The sequence below is a fragment of the Cannabis sativa genome, chromosome 2 (assembly GCF_029168945.1).
Source record: "Cannabis sativa cultivar Pink pepper isolate KNU-18-1 chromosome 2, ASM2916894v1, whole genome shotgun sequence".
In the NCBI taxonomy this organism is placed as follows: Eukaryota; Viridiplantae; Streptophyta; class Magnoliopsida; order Rosales; family Cannabaceae; genus Cannabis; species Cannabis sativa.
The window spans coordinates 18,453,232-18,474,131 of NC_083602.1; the positions used below are offsets into that span (position 1 = coordinate 18,453,232).

The 20,900-nt window shown below is 30.9% G+C and overlaps 1 protein-coding gene across 1 annotated transcript; it reads right to left on the minus strand.

The window, feature by feature from the left end:
• Window positions 1-11,394: 11,394 nt before the first annotated feature.
• Window positions 11,395-20,267, minus strand: LOC115719635 (protein HASTY 1). Its single transcript, XM_030648750.2, has 22 exons — window positions 19,954-20,267; window positions 18,989-19,090; window positions 18,650-18,793; window positions 18,491-18,568; window positions 18,332-18,401; window positions 18,133-18,203; window positions 17,885-18,048; window positions 17,705-17,776; window positions 17,354-17,591; window positions 17,157-17,219; window positions 16,813-17,064; window positions 15,634-15,747; window positions 15,389-15,515; window positions 15,141-15,310; window positions 14,956-15,057; window positions 14,129-14,232; window positions 13,757-14,045; window positions 13,397-13,644; window positions 12,644-13,147; window positions 12,240-12,534; window positions 11,938-12,121; window positions 11,395-11,802 (listed from the first exon to the last, which is right to left on the minus strand). Exons 1-22 carry the CDS (start codon window positions 20,065-20,067, stop codon window positions 11,723-11,725), a joined length of 3,585 nt encoding a protein of 1,194 aa, XP_030504610.1. The 5' UTR covers window positions 20,068-20,267; the 3' UTR covers window positions 11,395-11,722.
• Between the last annotated feature and the right edge of the window lie 633 nt (window positions 20,268-20,900).

Sequence of the window (20,900 nt, forward strand, 5' to 3'; positions counted from 1 at the left end):
TGAATAAATATGAATTTTCCTTATTTAGATTATTTGATATTATCTTTGTATATTTAAGGAATTTCTTAATCATATTATTTCTTTTTTATCTAATTTTTTAACCAAGAAATCGTGTACAGTTGTTTTTGTAAAGGTTGTTAAAATTTTCTTATTTGTTTATGGAAACTTTGCTGAAAAACTGTTTAGGTTCGATGGAACTGTTTGAACGGAGTGACTATCTGTTTAAACAGATTCTGACTTTCCTGTTTGGAAAATTTTTTCATTTACTAACCTGATTGGTTCTTGTTTGTTTGACCACGACCTAGAAGGTTTCTAAAGTATATAAATACACCCGTAGGTTGTTGATATTGATTATCTCTCTTGGTGTATTAATTCTAAAATTACTTTCAAAGTTAGAGAGATTTTCTTTGTTGTGTGAAGAACTTGAGTCCAACAAGTTCTTAATATTTTATTATTGTGTTATTATGTATTGTTTCTTGTTGAAATTTTACAGGTTGAACACATTGGATATTGTTCTTCAAGCTTCAGGAGAAGTCTTGTTCGTGAGTCACTTTTTGGGATGAAAAGCAAGTTAGCCACCCAGGAGAAAGATTGCAAGTTAATCACTCTTCAGGAAAAAGATTGCAAGTTAAACACTCTCCAGGAGAAAGATTGCAAGTGAGTCACACTTCGAGATGAAGTGTGCAAGTGCTACGATTTGAAAGGAGTTCAAGGTCTCAGCACTTCAAAAATTTGATTAGAAGAATAGATTACAAAAGTTGCGGCAAATTCAAAGAGATGGTCTTTATTGTTGGAAATATTTTACCATGATCTAGATTTACTAACAAGTATGTTGAATTAACATCCTAAATTTGAATATCTCTAAAACAATGAAATTAAACACATAAGAGTTTAGAAAGCCTTACATTGGTTGCAGCGGAATATAATGAATTCTTCCGTTCAGATCTTTAACCCTTGTTTTTTTCTGTCGCAGAGTATTATTAAGATCTGAGCCTGGATCTCTTTCTCTCTTTCGGGTTTGGTTACCACCTTCTTACTCACTATGATTGAGTACTTGACTTGCTATGTGTGGGCATGGCACTCTTTCACTAAGGATTCAAATATGAAGAACAATGAAGGAGGTAAAATCTCTATAGAAGGAACTCTCTAATCTACTAGTTGTCTAACATAGAAAACTAGGGTTGATTTGGCTGAAGGTCTCAAGTGAATGAGTGAGAGCATCATGTTCCTTTCATAGTGTTTCAACTAGGCTTAGGGCTGAATTATATGGATTAAAAAAGAATAAAATATTGGGCAAAAAATCACACTAAGGGCCGGCCATAAAAGACCAATCTCTAGTTACAATTTTGGCACTTTTTTCAATCACTTATTCTTTTTTCAATAATACCATATTTTCCAATTCAATCCTATAAATGCCAAAATTGTTAATTTAACAATTATAATTAATCATCAAATAAAATTGTCAGTTATATTATTTATTAATTAGACCATACAAAGTCTCTAAATTAATAAATTGACTCCAAAACCTCTTTTCTTCACAATTAAGCCCTTGCTTAGTGAAAATTCATAAATAAGACATAGTCTAATATTAGAATTAAAATTGATTAGTTAAAATCAATCAACTGAGTCTGCAAGCAGTATTATCTCAACTAGTGAGGGGACCATGGGCTTATAGAACCGAGCTTTCAATAAGCAGATCTAGAATTTACCAAGTAAATTCTCTAACTTATTAATTCCACCTTGCGCCACTATAGATTTGGAATCGAATAACACTCTCAATTATATAGAACGCTCTATATGTACCACGATATAGATACGTTATGATTATCCATTGTTACAATCCTAATAGTCAAGGATCCTCTATAGATGATCTACACTGAATAAGGACAAATTTACCGTTCTACCATTCAATGTATTTTATCCTTAAAACACTTAGCTACCTATAAATGATATTTCAGTAAACTAATATAATTACTGAAATGAGATCTCAATCATTTATCTTTATTCAGCCAAGCTTGAAGGAAATCATCGTTTTACTTCTAAATACTTATATCTATGATCAACGCTCCCACTCAATTGAACTACCATGTTCTCAAGATGTAAATATCCGCCAGGACCATTAGCTAGCTTCCACGAACAACTTGAAGAATATAAATAATACAACTAAGTTGAACCTAACCATATCAGGATTAAGATCCATAGACCTAAGATCAACCATTGATATTGACTTAGAAAGATATAACGGTAAGTTTATGATATCTTGTCTAAGATCAATATCAGTCCTTTCTAATGTATACTCCATACATCCGATACTGGTAAACTTTGTCAATGCCCTGAAAAGGACATAATACTTATCCAAGGTATAAGTATACCTTATCGCCGATTATCATGTTAGTCTAAATCTAGTGAACTGACAAATCATGAGAATTAATCTTTTGAACATATAATCATGATTATATTCTACTGTGCTGACGACACTATAATCATGAACAAATATATATATTTATATATGAATAGGACTTAATAGAATTTATACATTAAACATAATCATGAAATAAATTATGTGAACTATGCAACATAAAACGATTTCTGATCTTATATTATTAGTAAATCTGATTATAGTGAAATGGGTTTTATTTAGGGCACAAAACCCAACAAACTCCCACTTGCACTAATATAAAACTAAAAGTCCATTTCAAATAATCTCAACACCTTGATATCCAGATCAACTGTAAAATGTAGCATTCTCTTCGTAATAGGATCTGACAAGTTGTATACAATACAACCTTTCCTCACCATTACATATCCTTAATCACAAAATCCTTGATAATGTGAAATTCTTCTCTATATGTCTACTCCTCCAAGGATGCTGGATTCTTTACTTTTTGGCAACTACATTTGTGTTAGTCAAGAAGTAACACTAGTAGTTAATTAATTATCGGTACAATGCCAAAAACTGTACAGAATTTTCCATAGGCTGAATAAGTATCTTTCCTGCAACTTTAACATTCAGTCTCACTGGTAGAGTTAGAGACTTCAGATAGGTTTTTACACTTCTCCAAAATCACTGCTCCACCCCTAGAGTAATCATCTTCTCACCAGTAGACTTTCTAGCATCAAGGCAAGTCTAGAAACCTGATTTGGTGTAGTCTAAGAGTATTAAATACCACCCTTATCAACTGACATATACTTGATTATCTTCCAATGTTCATTTCCGAGATTAATCTGACACCAACTCATTACTCCCACTGATCCTAAGGAATTCTTTCATTGGCCTTTATCTTTTCTGGAATAGTTAAAACTTTTCCGTAGTAAATAAAATCTATGTCTAGAAGTCGAGAAGCTTCTATAGATTGCCACTAGAAAAATGCTCCAGTATCTTACTAAAGTAAGTTGCTTGCACTAGAGTGATCAAATAACCAGGTATCAACAAGTCATAGGTTTAGATAAACTCAAACCTTTAACACTAAGATTAGTAAGTTTTGTTAAGTCCATTGAATAGACTTATTTTCAAAATTTTCTTTCTTGTTCTTGTAATAGAAAACTTTTGGTTACTCCATATGAATGATTTTAACCATAGTTATCTTGGTTTTGCTTCTTAGTTCCTTATTCTGACTATCCATGACTTGTTTAAACTAACAATGGATTTTATCATCACAAGTGTCTTCCAAGTCATAACAGGGTAAGTTCCTTGAAACCCTCCCACTACAACAAGGTACTGTGACTTTCTCTCTAAGAACATAAATGGTATTGTCCTCGGTTGTATCAAGACAACGGAAGCAGTGGGACCATCTTATATAGAATAAGATGATAGAACACTATTGGAATCAAGAAAAAAAAATATCTCCTCTACTTAGCTACTTTGTTTTCAAACTTAGTCATATTCTTAAAAAAAAAAAAAAGTAGTATTTGTTGAAACAAACACTTTCTTATCTTAATGACCATTGGAGGGTCCACCCCTAATCACTTAGAATAGTTATCAAACATGCAAACTTAAGTTAACAGTTCTAGCTTTTCTTAAGTTCACGATCAAGACATCCTTGAACTAGTAATGGTTTACACTAAGTACACAATCATACTATCATTCTGAAATTTTCCTATCACTAGAGTATATCTCTAAAAGGACTCAAGCAACTGCTAGTAACTAATCATAGACCTTTTACTTTCATCAATATGCAATTTGAATTTCTAGAGAGGTAAGTTCGGATACAACTCAAAAATTCAACTTAATGATCTTTGAACTGCATATCCACCAAATATTTCTTTACCCTTATCAATTCGCAAGATATTTAACCACTTACCTTGATGTTTTTTAACATTGTTAGAAATTCATAAAATTTCTCAAACATGTCGAATTTCTTTACATAAAGTAAAATCTAGAGTGATCGTATAAGAATTTAACGATAACTCATATCCACCCCTGAATGTACATCCATATGTCAAACACAGATGATCATACTTTCAAGTGGATATAAGCATATTGACTCTTTGTAGAGAATGATCTTGTTAAAACCACTATAAATAAGATACAAATGTCATAGATACTAAAATATGGTTGTGGTCTTTATATGGTTGTGGTCTTTTAGGGCTCGTTTGGTACCTCGTATTAGGTAGTATTGTATTGTATTATATTGAATTGGATTATATATCATATTTTTGTATAATACTATGTTAAACTTTAATTTATACTAAAATATTATATAATTAGGTATCCATAAAAGTTAACACCACATATAGTTTTACATAAAAATATTACATAAAATACAATTTAATATAATACAATACAATACAATATAACCTAATACGGCGTTCCAAACGAGCCCTTAATGCCATAAATACAAATGACAATGATGCAGTTCTGATGGTTGTAGCATAAGCAGCTCTGGTGGCTGTTGCATAGGCGTAGTACTAATGTGGAGACATTCGTGAGTTTGAGAAAGAAGGAGAAGAGAGATGTGTTGCAAGGGTAGTTTGGGAAAGTTCATTGAAAAACAAGATAACTAAAAAACTATCAATCAATATATATAAATAAAGGAAAGCACAATAGTGATGACATGGCAGTTTCTATGAAATTTCTTTCCCTTTCTTTGTTTTCTCATATTTTCACATTTTTTTTTAATTTTTTAGTTACTTTTCTTTAATAATAAGACCTTTCATGTTTTTCATCTCACCTTATTTAATAATAAGACCTTTCATTTTTTTCATCTCACCTTATTTAATAATTTTATATAATTATATCATGATCTTTGATTTACAATCTTAACAGTTACACAATGATAATATAGTATTCAATATTCCCTTTTATAACTTGCCCCACTAAATTAAACAAAATAGTTACTACAAAATCAATCTATATATTAGACTATAAAAGAAGCACGATCTATTGCCATTGTTCATATGAGAATTATGTGATGATCTCTCAATCTACATTCTTCATGATCACTATATATATCTACATAGATGATTATAAAGATTGTTCAAATTTTTTTCTTTTCCAAAGTATTTTTATTTCTTTTTTAAAATTTTATTAAAGTTAGTATTAACATATACATTAAATAGTATTTTTTTTTTTAAAGTTCTTCTTAAGAATATCAAAAATATATTTAAATGTAAAAATATATATATATATATTTGGCAGTATTAATTATTATATAATGTAATATGATTAGTTAGTTATAGATATAATAAGGTGAAAAGGTAAAAATTGATATAAGATGTATATTTGTAAAAGTACATTATTCATGTTTATTATTATATCATGTTGGTTATGTTTGGATTTTTAGATATACTAAAGTTATTTTGTGGCTTTCTCTCATTGTTTTAATTTTTCTTTTTTGTATACATACGTGTATCTAATTATTAATTATTTATCATTTTCAAAAAAAAATTATTAATTATTTATCTATATATATCTATTTATACATATGTTTTAACTATTTATATTTATATATTTATATATTTGTATAATTTTGAAGCTAGGATGATATTGTATGGTAATTTGGGCGATAATATAATTGTTATGAGAAAATTAATTAGAGTGTATCATATTTCACAATCATTAATTATTTAAAATAATATTGTAAAATTAAAAAAAAAATTAATTTAACATATAAATAATCTATCTATATATAAATAATAAATAATATATATATAAATGAAAGAAAGTATAAGAGATGCCATATAAGAGCTTATTATCCATTTCTTTGCATTTTCAATTTTTCTTAATTTTGATATCATTTCATATATAATTTAACCTTTAAAAAAGAAAATTGTTCATTTTCTAAATTTACATTTAAATAATAATAATAAAATTTTATTTATTTAATAATACAAAATTTGAACAAAAAATCGTTCCTTCTCAATTCTCTCCAAATGTAAGTTATTAAAATAATAACGAGTAAATAAATAAATAATTAATGAATAAAACACAGAAAATTGTCATTCTTAGGATACATATTTATCTTAAACTATTATAATAGAAGATCAATTTATGAATACAAATAGTCATTCTTAGGATATATTATCTATATATATAATCATGCATATATATATATGATATGAGGATTGTGAAATGGAAAGTCAAGAAAAGAAGATTATGTCAATGCTTTAGATTACTATTTTTAGGTTTTTTACTCTCTTTCAAATAAAATACTAATAGTCGATAGCTTTGATTTTGATTCATTTTCTCTAATGTAATATATCAATGAAATTTTAATATAATCATGTTTAAAGGTATGGAGCGGATATGAGGTATTTTTTTTTCATTTTCTTCTCAAGATATAATCATGTTTTTCATCATAAACAAACATGGATTGATTTTCTATGTTGAGTTTTATGTTTTTTTTTTTCTTAATTTTTTAATTATTTTATTATATCTATTATAACTAAGTAATTTATGTAAATACTAATTCACTAAACAATTTTATTTATATATTTACACATATATTATTTATTGATTAGAAACCTTTAGTCTTGAAATTGACTTATTTTCTCTAATGTAAAACATCAATAAATTTTCAATATAATCGTGCTATAAGGTATGGTTCCCTGAATCTATTGAATTTAATGTTTATTTTTTTATTTTTTTTTTAATTTTTTTCTTAATATATCATTTAATCTCCATTTTTATGTTTATATATATCTTACCTAATATATAAAATGTCTATCTAACCTATTTTGTTGTGTACTTAACAGACTATTATATATTTAACAGAATATTCCACAAAAAAAAGGTTAACTTTAACAGACACCTATTCTATTTATAAAGATTATTCACAACCAAGACAACCATTCACAAACACCCATTCACATCCTATTCTTTCGCACAAGTATCAGGAACACTTTTTGTGTATACATATAAAGGTGTCAAAAAACTAATAATAATAATAAAAAAATAATTCCACAACTAGGAGAAGAAAGTAGAAAGCAAAGAAGAATGAAGAAAAATGGTGGAAATAAAACTTGCAGCCATGAAAATAGAAAGGAATTTTAACTGCTACAGAGCTTTTCTGATTTTTTTTGAAGTATAATTTATATGTCTCTGTATAAAGTATCTCTCTTCTTTGTTTTGTTCTTTTTACAGAGTAAATACTAAAGATTTTGAATTACCAAAAACATTTATTTTCACTAATATACAATAGCGTTATATAAAAAAAATCATGTTGCCGGCGCTGGAGACTAAAACAAGGCCCCTCTCTCTCTCCGCTGAATCGAATGCCCGATCCCTCTCCCTTTGTGATTGATCTCTCTTCGCCTCGTATGTGTGTCGCTCAGACTCAAAGGTAGTGTAGTGGTTTCTTGTACCACTGGGAGAGAGGAAAGATATTGGGATATTATATATAAAAGTCAAAAATCAAAATGAAAAAGAAAATGATAAAATATTGGTTATTGGTTGTTTGTCTTGAGATTTGTTAGGTGGTATTGTTTGATATTGAAAAGTATAAACTAATCGAGAATATATGTTATTGTAATTATTATTGGTGATGGAATGTGAACATGGTTCAAGATACACTTAGTCATCGATATACTTGATTAATATTATTTTTGACTCTGTATCGTCAAAATGTTAGTCTATGAAAGTGTAGTGTTTGTAAAACATGTCGTTTGAAGGATTTGATGATATAGGAGTTTACATGCGTTTCACCCCGACTATGATTGAGGGTGGTAGATTGGTGGCGTTGCATTAGATAGGGGGCATGCTCGGGTGCAGCATAATTGTCACCCCGCAGATACCGCCTTCGACGGGGACTAGGATGCCCTTAACCTCAACATTCTTGGCCCATCCTTGGGCGAGCCGTCTGCACACGTTCATAGTCGAAACAGACCTCAGATTTGTGGTCTTCGACTCGCCTATACGGTCCGGCTTGGACAGTGATACATGCGGTGGATCTGCCGAGAAGGAGGCAAGATGCATGGCTCATTGCTATTCGCTGGCGCCATCGACGCATCCAAGAAAATTAGAGCCAGTTATATACTTTTTAAACTATTATTTCATTTTATTTTTATTTGTTGAATAAGTAATTATTGACATGACATCGTTCTTAATTTTTATTATTATAATTACTTTTAATTAAATTGCAATTGCTTTTTTGAGTAATTATTTTATTTTATTATATTTTTAAGTATTTAACTTTCAATATTATTGTTTTGAAACTATTATTATAGGTAGATTTTATTAGTGCCATTAGTTATTAGAGAATTTTAAATTCTTAGTTATTAATAGAATTATAAGGTTATTGAATTGTTTGAAGTAGTTTGTGTTCAGGATATAATGCCAAGATAAATTAACAAATATTGATAATAATTTCAAATATAATTATTAATTTGTAATGAAAATATAATGTAAAATTGTCAATAATATTTAATTATTTATTATGATTATTATTTTATTTTATTTTCCCTTACTAATGTATATTTTGTTTATTTGTCGTTAATTTTTTTTCTCTCTTCGAGGGAGTCAATTCTCATGAGCAAAAACTCCGTACATTTATGCTGCTTAGCCGATCCCTTCTCGCCTAGAGTTGTTCGTTGCTGGGTTATTGTTTCTTTTAAAGAGTGATTATGAAGGTGTTGAGATTCTTTCTACTCTTTTTTTGAGGATATCTCTGAGTGGGACTGTTGTTTTGTTATCTGTATTTCCGAGTGTATGTCTTCAACATATTATATGAAATGGTAATATATTCTCACCAATAAAATTGGTTATTATATTAAAAAAAAAAACTAATAATGATTTACATACATAAATATTTATGTATATATTAAAATAATCATTATCAAGATAATTTATGTATATCTTTATATATTAAAAGTGCCTATCTAACGGCAATTCTTGGTTTAACAGAATATACTTAAAAATAAAAGAATATTCTGTTAAATTTAACGATTAGGTTTGATCTCCCGTTAACAAATAAACCCAATAATTAAACCCAAAAAATTAAACAATCTTTTAAATATTAATAATCTCTTTTTAAATTAAAAAAAAATCATCTTAGCCACATATCTCTCTAACAAACTATCTTGGGAGAATATTAATATTTTTTTTTATCTTTTTTTAAAAAAGAAAAATCTTTATATATTAAAGTTAACCTCACGTTATCTAATGTTTTCTCTGGATAAGCATAGGAAGCAGAAATACCACTTCTATCTTTGTGTGATCGTTACATATACCACTTCTCAATTACCGACCCACTTTTTAGCTTTATAAATGGAGATGTTTATATAATATTAACACTTTACAGAATATTTATAGATATAAACTTACATTACAATGCTATGTTAAAAAAAGAACTAAATAGAATAATCTACTACTCCAATAATAAATTTATTTACAATTTTATAATTACACTAATATTATTTTTAATACATTATTAAATAATATTTCAAATATAAATATTTAATTTTTTCAAACAAAAAATTTGTAATCTTTAAAAATAAAATACATTCAAAATTTTAAAAAGACCAAAATCTTAAAAAAAACTAGCAATACGTGGCTCGGCACGTACATTCATCTAGTATATATATATATATATATATAAATATTCAATTATGAAAATATACTTTTATTCATTGAGTTATATGTTGCAAGTAGTTTCTCACGGAACAAACATGAATAAGTTTATATGTTGAGTTCTATATTATTCTTTTTTCTCAATTTTTTAATTATATATTATATAATTTAAGTAATTAAACCTATGTAATTACTTAATTATATATATATATATTATATATTTATTATTTAAAAACCGTTACTATACCAACAATTAACAATATGTAACTTATGTAATTACTAATATATTATAATTTAAGTAACTTATGCAATTATTCTAAAAAAAAAAGTAACTTATGTAATTACTAATGCACTTATATGTTACTAATATATTATAATTTAAGTAATTTAACATAGTTTACTATCTTTTTACATATTTGAAAATAGCAAATTATGTTTCTAATTTTAAAGTTAATATTTTATTTATAATACACATCAAAATATTATATTATAAATTATATAACTCAAGTGGTACAAAAATAAATTAAAATATTAAAATATTATTAAAGTTGGGTCGAGTTAGTTCTCTAGTTTATATAATAATTTGATTGCCGCACTCGAAGCACGACCTGTTTACTAGTTTTTATAAATGTAAAAGTTTAAGGATTTTTAACAAGCTTATATTTTAAGAGAGAATCAGTATTATCGATTGTTGAAAATTCAAAGAGTAAAATTATTAATTATTTTTTTTTTTGTCAAAATATCAATCCAACCAATATACACCCTCAGTTTTATTTATTTATTTATTTATTTCATTTAAAGGGGTTGATTTATTTAAAAAAAAAAAAAAAAAAAAAAAAAAAAAAGATGTGATTAAAAAATTACGTAAACCGGGACTGGCTTAGTGGCTCGTAATTGCCATGGCCAACTCCTTGAAGCTCTTTCAAGTAGTAAACCGGGACACTTCGAGGCTGCTGTGGTGGAAGCGATGGGCATTAAGGAAGCGCTTAGCTGGATCAAAGACAAGCAGTGGCATGATGTTCAGCTGGAAACCGATTGTCTTGTGGTTGTCCAAGCTGTTCACTCTTCAGTTCTTCTACGTTCCCCCTTTGGCGTGGTGATTCAAGAGTGCAAAGAGTTGCTTGATTCTTTAAAATCTGTTCAGATTCAATTTGTTAAACGTTCTGCTAACAAGGCTGCCCATTATATGGCTCGCAGCTCTTGTTTTCACTCAGTTCGTATGTTTACCGAGAGTACTGCTCCGGTTGATCTTTTAAACATTGTAATGGTTGATTCAATTTGCTAATAAAATGTCACCATTTTACCTCAAAAAAAAAAAAAAAAAAAAAAAAAATAACTAGTTAAAGATAATTTTGGTTAAAGAACCCCAAAAAAAAAACGGGTAATCATCAACTTAACCCACTTAATTATGGGTTAAAATCCACCAATATCAATATGTTCTGTACACTGACAAAACTCATTCTCCACCATGGATGGCGGGTGGTGACAAACAAACTAGGAGAGCCTTTAGACTTTTTTTTTACATGTACATGTAATCTATATTTCCACGTGGTGTCTGTCGCCTCTTAAGGGAATCCCTTTAAAAAACCTCAAGCATACCTAAATGAGAGACCCAAAGAAGAAAAGGTCGCCACCCCACCCTAGTATGCTACACAAAACATGTTTCATTTTTCTTTAAGGTAACCTCATTTCTGTACAATAATTTCGTCAAAGCCATCACAATATGGATGCCAGTCCAATACTGTCCCCTTCATCTGCTCTGGTTTCTGCCGCATTTGTCGTTCCTCGGGGCCTCACTGGGAGAGAAAAGCAAAATCTTATTAGTGCAATAATAAATTTAAATGGTTATATCATGGCATTAAGCATAGTCACCATCAAGTACATGGAAAAAGAAATAGAATGTCAGATAACGATGGAGTGAAAGTGCTTACTTGTTACATTGGTGATAACATTTACACTTTTCTGAGCAGCAAGAGCTCTTAACTGGTTTCCTGTAGCTGATAAGAGAAAGCTTTTCATATGCAACTTTTGTTCTTTGATACTAGACGTCTTTGTTAAAGCCTCCTCAAAAGCAAGCAAATCATTATGTGTGACGGATGGAAGTGAGAGCAAAACCTGATACATCCAAAGAAGCATATTACTTTGATTAACGATTCTTTACATATTCTTTCAAAGTAGCTAAATCCACAAATACAATCATGAAATATGAGAAGGATGAAGTGACACAATATACCTGTCTCGGGGCAGGATCCCTTTCACAAAGATAGAGAAAAATTTCACGACTGAGACCAACAAGTTCAGCACTAACATATGCATTTGATTCAAGTGCTAGACCTTGGATGATAGCTGAAAACAGGTCCTTCGCAACAAATTCTCGGAGTTCCACATTATTTGTTAATATAGCTAGAAGAACTAAAGCAGCACAAAATGAAGAAACTTTGGTCACTGCTTCACCATCTGTCCACCTAAGAGATTCTAGACAGATCTGCAATGCTGGAAGGGCCTGACTTTTGTGCTTCAAAAGAAAACTGCAATCAAGCAATATTATAAGAGAACAAAATTGAAGTAGTGAATGTGTTGTTAGAGCAGTCTGTATATCAACGGCAATAATTAATAAGCATTGCACACCACACATACCCAACCATGGAGTTTGATGTAAATGCATCCAAGTCTTTAAGTGAAGACAAGTCTATACGACTGACATGTCCAGAGTGCTCCAATGAAGGCAACCCTGTATTTAACTGAGGTGAAGCCATGACAGAGAGGAGCGAACAAACTTCCCGAGTTAGATCTCTGAGTAGTTTTTCCTCCATCACTTCTGCTTTCAAGTCAGACCCAGCTAATATGCCATGCGCATCCGGAACCTTTGCTCTACCTTCATTTAGAAGACCAGACCAGGAGCAGCTAAGAGTCTGCTGAGAATGTAGAAACAAAGGTTGCAAAAGCTTTTCCAGCCATATATCCCACATATCAGAAGGACAATTCTTCACCAAAGGTATAAAAACTGAATGGATAAGCTGTCTTGCATGCCTGAATTCCATCGAGTTTATGTTCTCCACCAGAGCTAAAGCAACAGAATGCACATCCAAACACTTAAAAAAGGAATCCCCAATGGTAGTGGACAAGCCCAATACATTGTACCTAGAATTAAAATTTGAACATTAAAAAACTTCAAGCTAGAACTTTAATATTGAGTAAGCTTTCCAAAATTTTAGAAGAAAAGGGAACATGGTTTCTGTTAAAACAATATATGTACTCAGATTTCTAATTGCTCAAAGCTTGTATCTTTTAAGTTTGTAATTTTTCCCTTTGTTTACATTATCATTTACTAGTTATGTTCTAACTATTATGAATAAGCAAAGAAACAAAAAAACCTGAAGCAATACATACCCACTATCTCTGATACCTTTCAACCAATTTCGTATGTCTGTTTCATTTATCTCTGTTAATCCTTCTTTACCCATGCTGATATGAGATCCATCAGCATAAGTTAACCCAGTAGTTTTTGATAATTTAGGGTTTCCTTCCCCAAGAAGACTGAATCGCTCAACATCACTCATTGCCATGGCAGCTTTCAATTCAACAGGTAGGTTTTGAAATACTGATGGGGACCAAAGGGAGTGTATAGCACGGAGCAGCTGCAGATTAAAATTATCCATAAATCCATGACACTAAAAGTATCATGACTAAAATATTCTATAAAGCAGAACACTAAAACAAAGTTAATAGGAAGAAAAAAATGCTACTTACTTTCAAAAGAGGAGGCAGCATCCATGATAAATGAGAAGCCATTGGATGCAACATAGAAGTTGTTTCGTTGTTCTGCGAGTTTAAATGGGATTTTCTTGTTCCACTCCTCTTGAGTGCCTTCTCAAAGAAGGTCACAGTATGAAAAAGAGACCACATGGTTGATGTCTCAAAGCACAACCGAACTAAACCTGAAGGATCTGACAAATAGTTGTTTTGCCACTCTAGCTGCATCCATTGTTGGCTCAAAGGTTCCAATAACCAGACTAAAACTTCTTGCTGTTGTTGAACCCTTCATCATAAATAGAAACTTACAAATAATTAGTACCGGGAAACAAAATAAAACAGAATGAACCCAAATAAGAACAAGATTACCCTGCAGCAGAAGCCATGACAAGAAATGCTTCCCCTAGAAGATTGTGTTCCCCACGAAGCAACCGACCTTCTCTTTGTAAGTATCCCATGGTATCAGCTATGCCCTATATAAGAAATCACATGAGAAATTGTATCAGAAAAAAAAATAGCTCTGATAAAGGAATGAAATATTGACATTTCTAGTCGATATTTCCATTATATTTCCAAATTTTTAGGGTACCAATTATTTTAAGTAATACATCTTTTTCCTGCTAAAAATTGAAGATATATTTCCGAAATATCCATGGATATCGATATTCATGGAAATATCCACAGATATTCCATATTTTTTTATGAAAAAAAAAGAAGAAAAAGGAAGCAACATGTGGATTGAAGTGAGGAGAAATCATCAAAAAATATTCATGGCATGTGTTAGAATTACATGAAAACATACTCAAACTCTATATCTTGGTATCAATATTGTCTAGATCAAGATCATTTAACAAAAGTTTTGAAGAAGTTACTTTTGGTATTGATGCTTTCTTATTGAGTGTGAGTGTCAAATACTATCATATTTATATGATGGTGTCGTCAAGACGATGTTATAATATCGAAATAAGATTTCTATTTATTATTAAATTGTATAAATTATTCAAATTTATTGGTATTCTATAAGTTTTATCATTACTTCTTATATTTTAAGACAAATATGTGATATCCGTAAATTTTCTTAAATTTTTGTTGATATTTCCATGAATTTATAGTACTGTCAACATCAATATTTTCTTCCTTGCTGATAATAAATCTGGGACTCTTCTACTTTCATAAAATTAGGGGAAAATGATCACCTTCATGTGAGGCAGAACGCTTTTGTCAGCAGCTTTGGCAATACGAATAAATGATGTACAAATTTGCAACCTTGCATGACGAGCACTATTTGTAGAAGGATCCTGACAAGCAATAACAAAATATGTTTAGGCATGTCTACTTAGGTTATGTTAAGTTATGATGTAAAAATCAGATTGAGATGCACCTTAACAATGAAAGGAAGTGAATTTAGGAGCTCAAATAATTTATTGATAACACTACCAACTGCATCTGGGAAATACTTCAAAAACGGCCCCATGGCATCAAAATAATGTCCAAGTACTTCAACAAAGGCAGGCTCAGTCCACTTCAGAGAAAGAAGGTGCTGAAGTAATCCTTCAATAAAAATGCAACTGGCATATTTTAGAAATTCACTGTTGGAAAATATAAGAGTAAAGAAAGAAAGCTAAAAACCTTCAAATATTTTGCACAAAGCAAGTTGAACTTCAGAGCTCCCTCCCACAGCCTCATTTGACCCATCAAAAATCGCACTCACAACATTTTCTAGAGCCAATTGCATGCTTTCCATGACAGCTAATTCCTTGAAATAAGAAAAGAAGTATGAACAAAAAATAAACCAGCAGTATTGTAAAACATGAAAAGACACAGGAAACTTCTCATCTGTAAATATAGTAAAGAGAATATATTAGTAATCAAACCTGAGGCTGCATAGAAGAAAGCAAGAGGTTTTTGATTATTGTATCAATCCTTTCAGAAACCTTAGCACCAGCTATTAGGGGCTTATATGAAGCAATAAACTTGGTCAGTTCCAACTGCATTTAGATTATTGAAATTAGTGGGGAGAAAAATCTTAAAACCAGGTCTAAGGGAGGCTGGTTAAATTCTTTTTATTTATTGAAGGAAAATTCATAGTCATCTCAAATAAATCACCATGTGATTGGAATTTATAGAGCTTAGTACAGAATGAAAAAGCAGATAAGCAAAACAAACAAAGATGTTGACATATTTTATAAACTGGCATGCATAGTGGAACACCAGACAAATGCATTAACTAAGACATGCCTACTGGATTTTAGTATACATGCATAAACCAAACAAAAATCCAAGAAATTTAAGTGTTGGCGCCTAGCCTGTTATTGTATGTATGCATAAACTTGAACAACAAACATATACACATACCAGACTAAAATAAGCTAGACCCAATTTAACAAAACAAACCAATGCAACAAAAGTTAAGGCGAAACAGTCAAGAAAAGCTAATGTATATTTTTTAAATATTTAATAATAAATTATTTGGCAATAGTGTCAACTGCTCACACCGAACCGCACCGCATTTTTGTGGTTTTGAGGTTTTGCAGTGCGGTTGCAGTTTGGAAAATAATAAATACTAAGTGCATGTTTGGCATCATAACTAAAAAACTGTTTTTTGTTTTTAAAAACAAAAAATTATTTTTAAAAACAATTTGGCTTGTTTGGCCTTGTTTTTTAAAAACAGTTTTCAGAAAACAAAGTTACAAAAAACAAGAATTTTGAAAACAACAAAATGTTGTTTTCTGTTTTAAAAACCAATTCACTTTAGGTCAATATTGTTTTTAAAAATCACTAACCAAACGTGACTTGTGTTTTAAAAACTTCAAAAATTATTTTTTGTTCTCATTTCTAAAAACAATTTTTTAAAACAAAAAACAGAAAACAATACCAAACATACTCTAAATATGCGGTTTTGTTTGAAAAAATAGGCAAAAATCACACCGTCCGCACCGCAAACACCTTTTATAGAACATTAAGCTTAGCAACAAAAAAAAAAGTCTTTTTATAGAAAGTCATATAACTACTCTCATTTCATAAGGAAATTTGGGATAAAGTGAGTTTCATACCAGTTTCGATCGATACTGGCCAAAATCTCCCTTTCCCTCAATATCATCACTCCACAACTCTAATGACCCCAAAGAATGTGCCATTGCAGGAAGAACCTTTTCTCTCTTAAGCATGTGCTGGAAAGATGTATCAAGGATAGCACTACATGTATCATCATTCACAAAACTTAAGATCTTTTTCTTTTCAACATCAACCTGGGTAGGGCCAGATCCTGCAGCCTTTGGCTTCGACATTAAGTCTCTCATAAGAGCCTATACAAGCATGCAAACCTTAAATAGTAAGAGCATAGAAGATCGTGCGACATTGCTTTTTTCAAACATTTAAGCAACAAAAAAAACCATACCAGCCAGAAGAGCAGAGATTGAAAATGAACTGCCAGCTTAAAATGCTGAAAGAAACCCAGCATCTGCACAGGATAAATAAGAGAAATTATTTATTTCTCTCCTCAGTCTCTTGGATTGTATTTTATTTCATATTAATAATAATAATATTTGTGAAGATATTAGAAACATTTTCCCTGATAGTATTAGTTGGTACTACCTGTTGCAAGAAAAAAGGTAGCACGCTGCTATCACCAGCAACACATTGCAAATTTGAAGAGCCCAAAGACACCATACTCTCACATATGCATTCAGCAAAGTTAATCTCACTTTCATCAACAACGCCAGAACCAGAGGCAGATTTGTGTAAGAATTCTTTGGATACATTCATCAGTATGTTAAGGATACTAGCCATTGCAGCATCAAATTCAGAAGTTGATTCATCAGTTGGTCTTCTTCTGCAAAATACAATAATGAAAATGCAATTGGCACGTGCACATTACTAAGTATATCAATAGTGCATATTTAGTGAAAGCATCATGGAACCAAATATGAAAAGTATAATGCTTACCTAGGGGAGACAAGTTTAAAAAATTCACAAGCATGAAGGCGAAAGTCAGGAGATGAAAGTAAGAAACCACACCTGTTGAGAACCATTAAAAAAGGGAGAGAGGATAAGAAACATATAATTGTCTATGGTTCTATGGCTTCAAATACCAACCTCCAAAACCTTCTAAGAAGGAAATCATACCCATGAATTATACCATATTTAGCAAGATCAGGTAATGGAGCCCATTCAGCATATGCATTGACAGCATTTAAAGTGGCTGTCACCGTAGCTGCATGTTGTTTTGCAGCATCCATTTGCTGTTTTCCAGCTTCGCTTATTGCAGCTCCAAAGTGCCTTTCAAGCAACTTGAGGCACAAGCAACTTAAACATTAAATTGATGGTCAAATTTTAACAGCTTTTGAAAGTTAAAGAGGGAGAAAGATGCATACAGTATACAGTAGAGGCAAAATTTCAGACAAAGAATGAGTAAGACCACGTAGTAATAGTCGTCGCCGATCACCTATTATTAGCATTAATCAGGATTAAATCCATGTTCACATATATCCATAGGACGATAGTACATAAAAGAGAATATAATAAATCAACTCTAATTAAAGGGAAAACAAAAACATGAGTTTCACGTTAAACCTTCTAAATCTTCATTGTGAACAGTAATATCTTCAGGGAGCCACCTCAGCATCATTGAGACCAACTCAGCCTGATTTGAAAAAGAAAAAAAAATATAACCATCTCATTCTCATACATGCTTAAAGTTAAAAAAGGTTGTAAGTAAGAAAAAGTAATTACCTCAATAGGACCCTTGTTGGATATAGAAACCAAAGAAGGAAACAATTCTGGCCATAGGTCTACTTCCCTTCTAACTATCTGTAACACAGAAAACATGAATGAGCTACAAGGGAAGTATTATTGTAATTAAATTAACAAAAGTTAAGAGCATGACATAACCTCAGCAACAAGGGCTGCTGTTTGACTTTTTAGAGCCCATTCCTCACAGGGGTTTGCCATATCAGACATCAACTCAACAGCAACATTAGCAAAGTTTCTATGCTCTGTTGAGCTTAATTCTGCCCACCTTAGCCTGACTAAATGCTGCAATATGAAAAATTTCACATTCATGCAATTAGATAAAATACTTTGGCGGCTTTACCAGCAAATTGGCATATAAATAATTCTACATTATTTAATTAGTTTTTTCTTTATTCCTTCAAAAATTCTTTCTTTCCCTTTTGGTACATTTATCCTGGTAACTGAAGACTTTCCTTTTCTTTCCATCTGAACACATACCTGCAACATTTTAAATGCATGCAACCGAATTTCTGAAGAAAAGTCCTTTTTTACTAAACGAAGTGATGTGTTGGCCAAAACTCGTACATCTCCTACTTTAATCTGCAAGAAAAAAATTAAATAAATAAATAAATAAATAATAATAATAATAATAATAATAAATAACAAGGTAAGAAGGCCAATACAAACTAGACACAGCCAAGTCGAACTGCCTATTAAAACCAGTTTGTAAGCCGTGATACCATAATCTTACAGTTCAACAAGACCACTGAGAATACATTCACAGCACTAAAAGCAGCATCAGAGACACCACAAGCCTAGCCACTAATTATATCTCAAGCAACATGAGGGTAAAAACTCAATAAAACGTTGAAATTTGATCTAAGCTCAACGGTACACAATGTCTTCAACTACACTAAAAGTTCATTAGTGAGTATTTTTATAAGTACATATTATAGTCACAATAATTACTCTACGGAATTCTATTCATTGACATTCATACTTATATGATCTAAACCATAAGCCAAAAGAAAATGAGAATTCAAATTTTGCTACTTATAATAACTTTTTGTGCGACGTAATAAATTAGTGTACAACTTTTATAGGCCAATGACAAACCAAACATTCATTCCCATATCCTACTATCCTAGAGCTCGATTAAACACTTAACATATCCAACGCGTACTATTTAAGCAGTAACCTTAAAATAATAAATAATGATGATATACAAATGTACATATCAAATCGCCATAGTCACTGAAATTTCCATTCAAATTCCATCTAACAAACTCAATTAACCAACAAAAATTACAATACTAACCAAAAAAAACCATCAAACTTCATCAATTTACCACGAATTGAAGAATCAGAAAGTTCATAAACGTACTAGATAGCAAAAAGTTAGTACACCAATGGAGTTTTTACATTGAAGTAATAAATAGGGTTAAAGGTTAGAGAGAAAGTACGGAATCAAGGTAAGAGACGGCGGCTTTGCGAGCGTCCGGAGTGGAACTCCAGTCGAGGGCTACTGCTATGGCTCGGGCCACATTGGTAGTGGTGCTGTCGCTGCTGTCTTCCATTGCCTCTGCTCTGGAGCTATCTAGGGTTTCTTCCCACCCAAATCCTTCGAGCAAGAGAGAGAGAGAGAAAGAGTTGGAAACAGAGAAAGTAAAAGAGAGTCGTTTGTTGTTTTTGTTTTGAATGGTGGTGTTGGTGCTTGTTCTTAACTTTAGACAAGCAAGTACTCCCTTAGATTACACAGTTTTTTTTTCTTTTTTTTATCAATCACATTCATTCCTATTTTATTTATTTATTTATTTATTTATTTATTTTAGTAATATTAATTTACACCATAAATACTTAAATTTATAAATGTATTTAAATTTAATTTTAATAGTAATAACGCTAAAGTTATATTTCTCAAATTTCCATAGATACTGTTACTTAGAATTTCTCTCAAAATACGTAACAGTTCAGGAGTAAGCCAAGTGGCAATAAGATTCACGCTACAGGATGGGTCATCTTAATCACTCCCGGAGCTTATTATTTCAAAGGAAGAATAATAAATTGGTCATCTCTGGGAGGTTTAACTAGACGAAGGTATTTCTTATATTTCCCTCTCCGTGAGTGAATTCGACCTGGAGATAGTTAAAGGACACGGAAGGACAGGCGGAGTGTAGCGCACTGCTTAAGGTTATATTATTGTATACGCGTTTATTACAGTATGGAGAAGAGCACCTGACACCTTACGCTGAACAGACGTACTTAAGGGTTAAACTCATAATTTCCTGATTTCACGATGCCGTATACATCGATTAACGACTAAATAATGAGTTATCAAATCATAAGCAAGAGATAAATTAGATCTCACCAAACACTTATAATCGCCTCAAATACATCACAAAAATAGGTA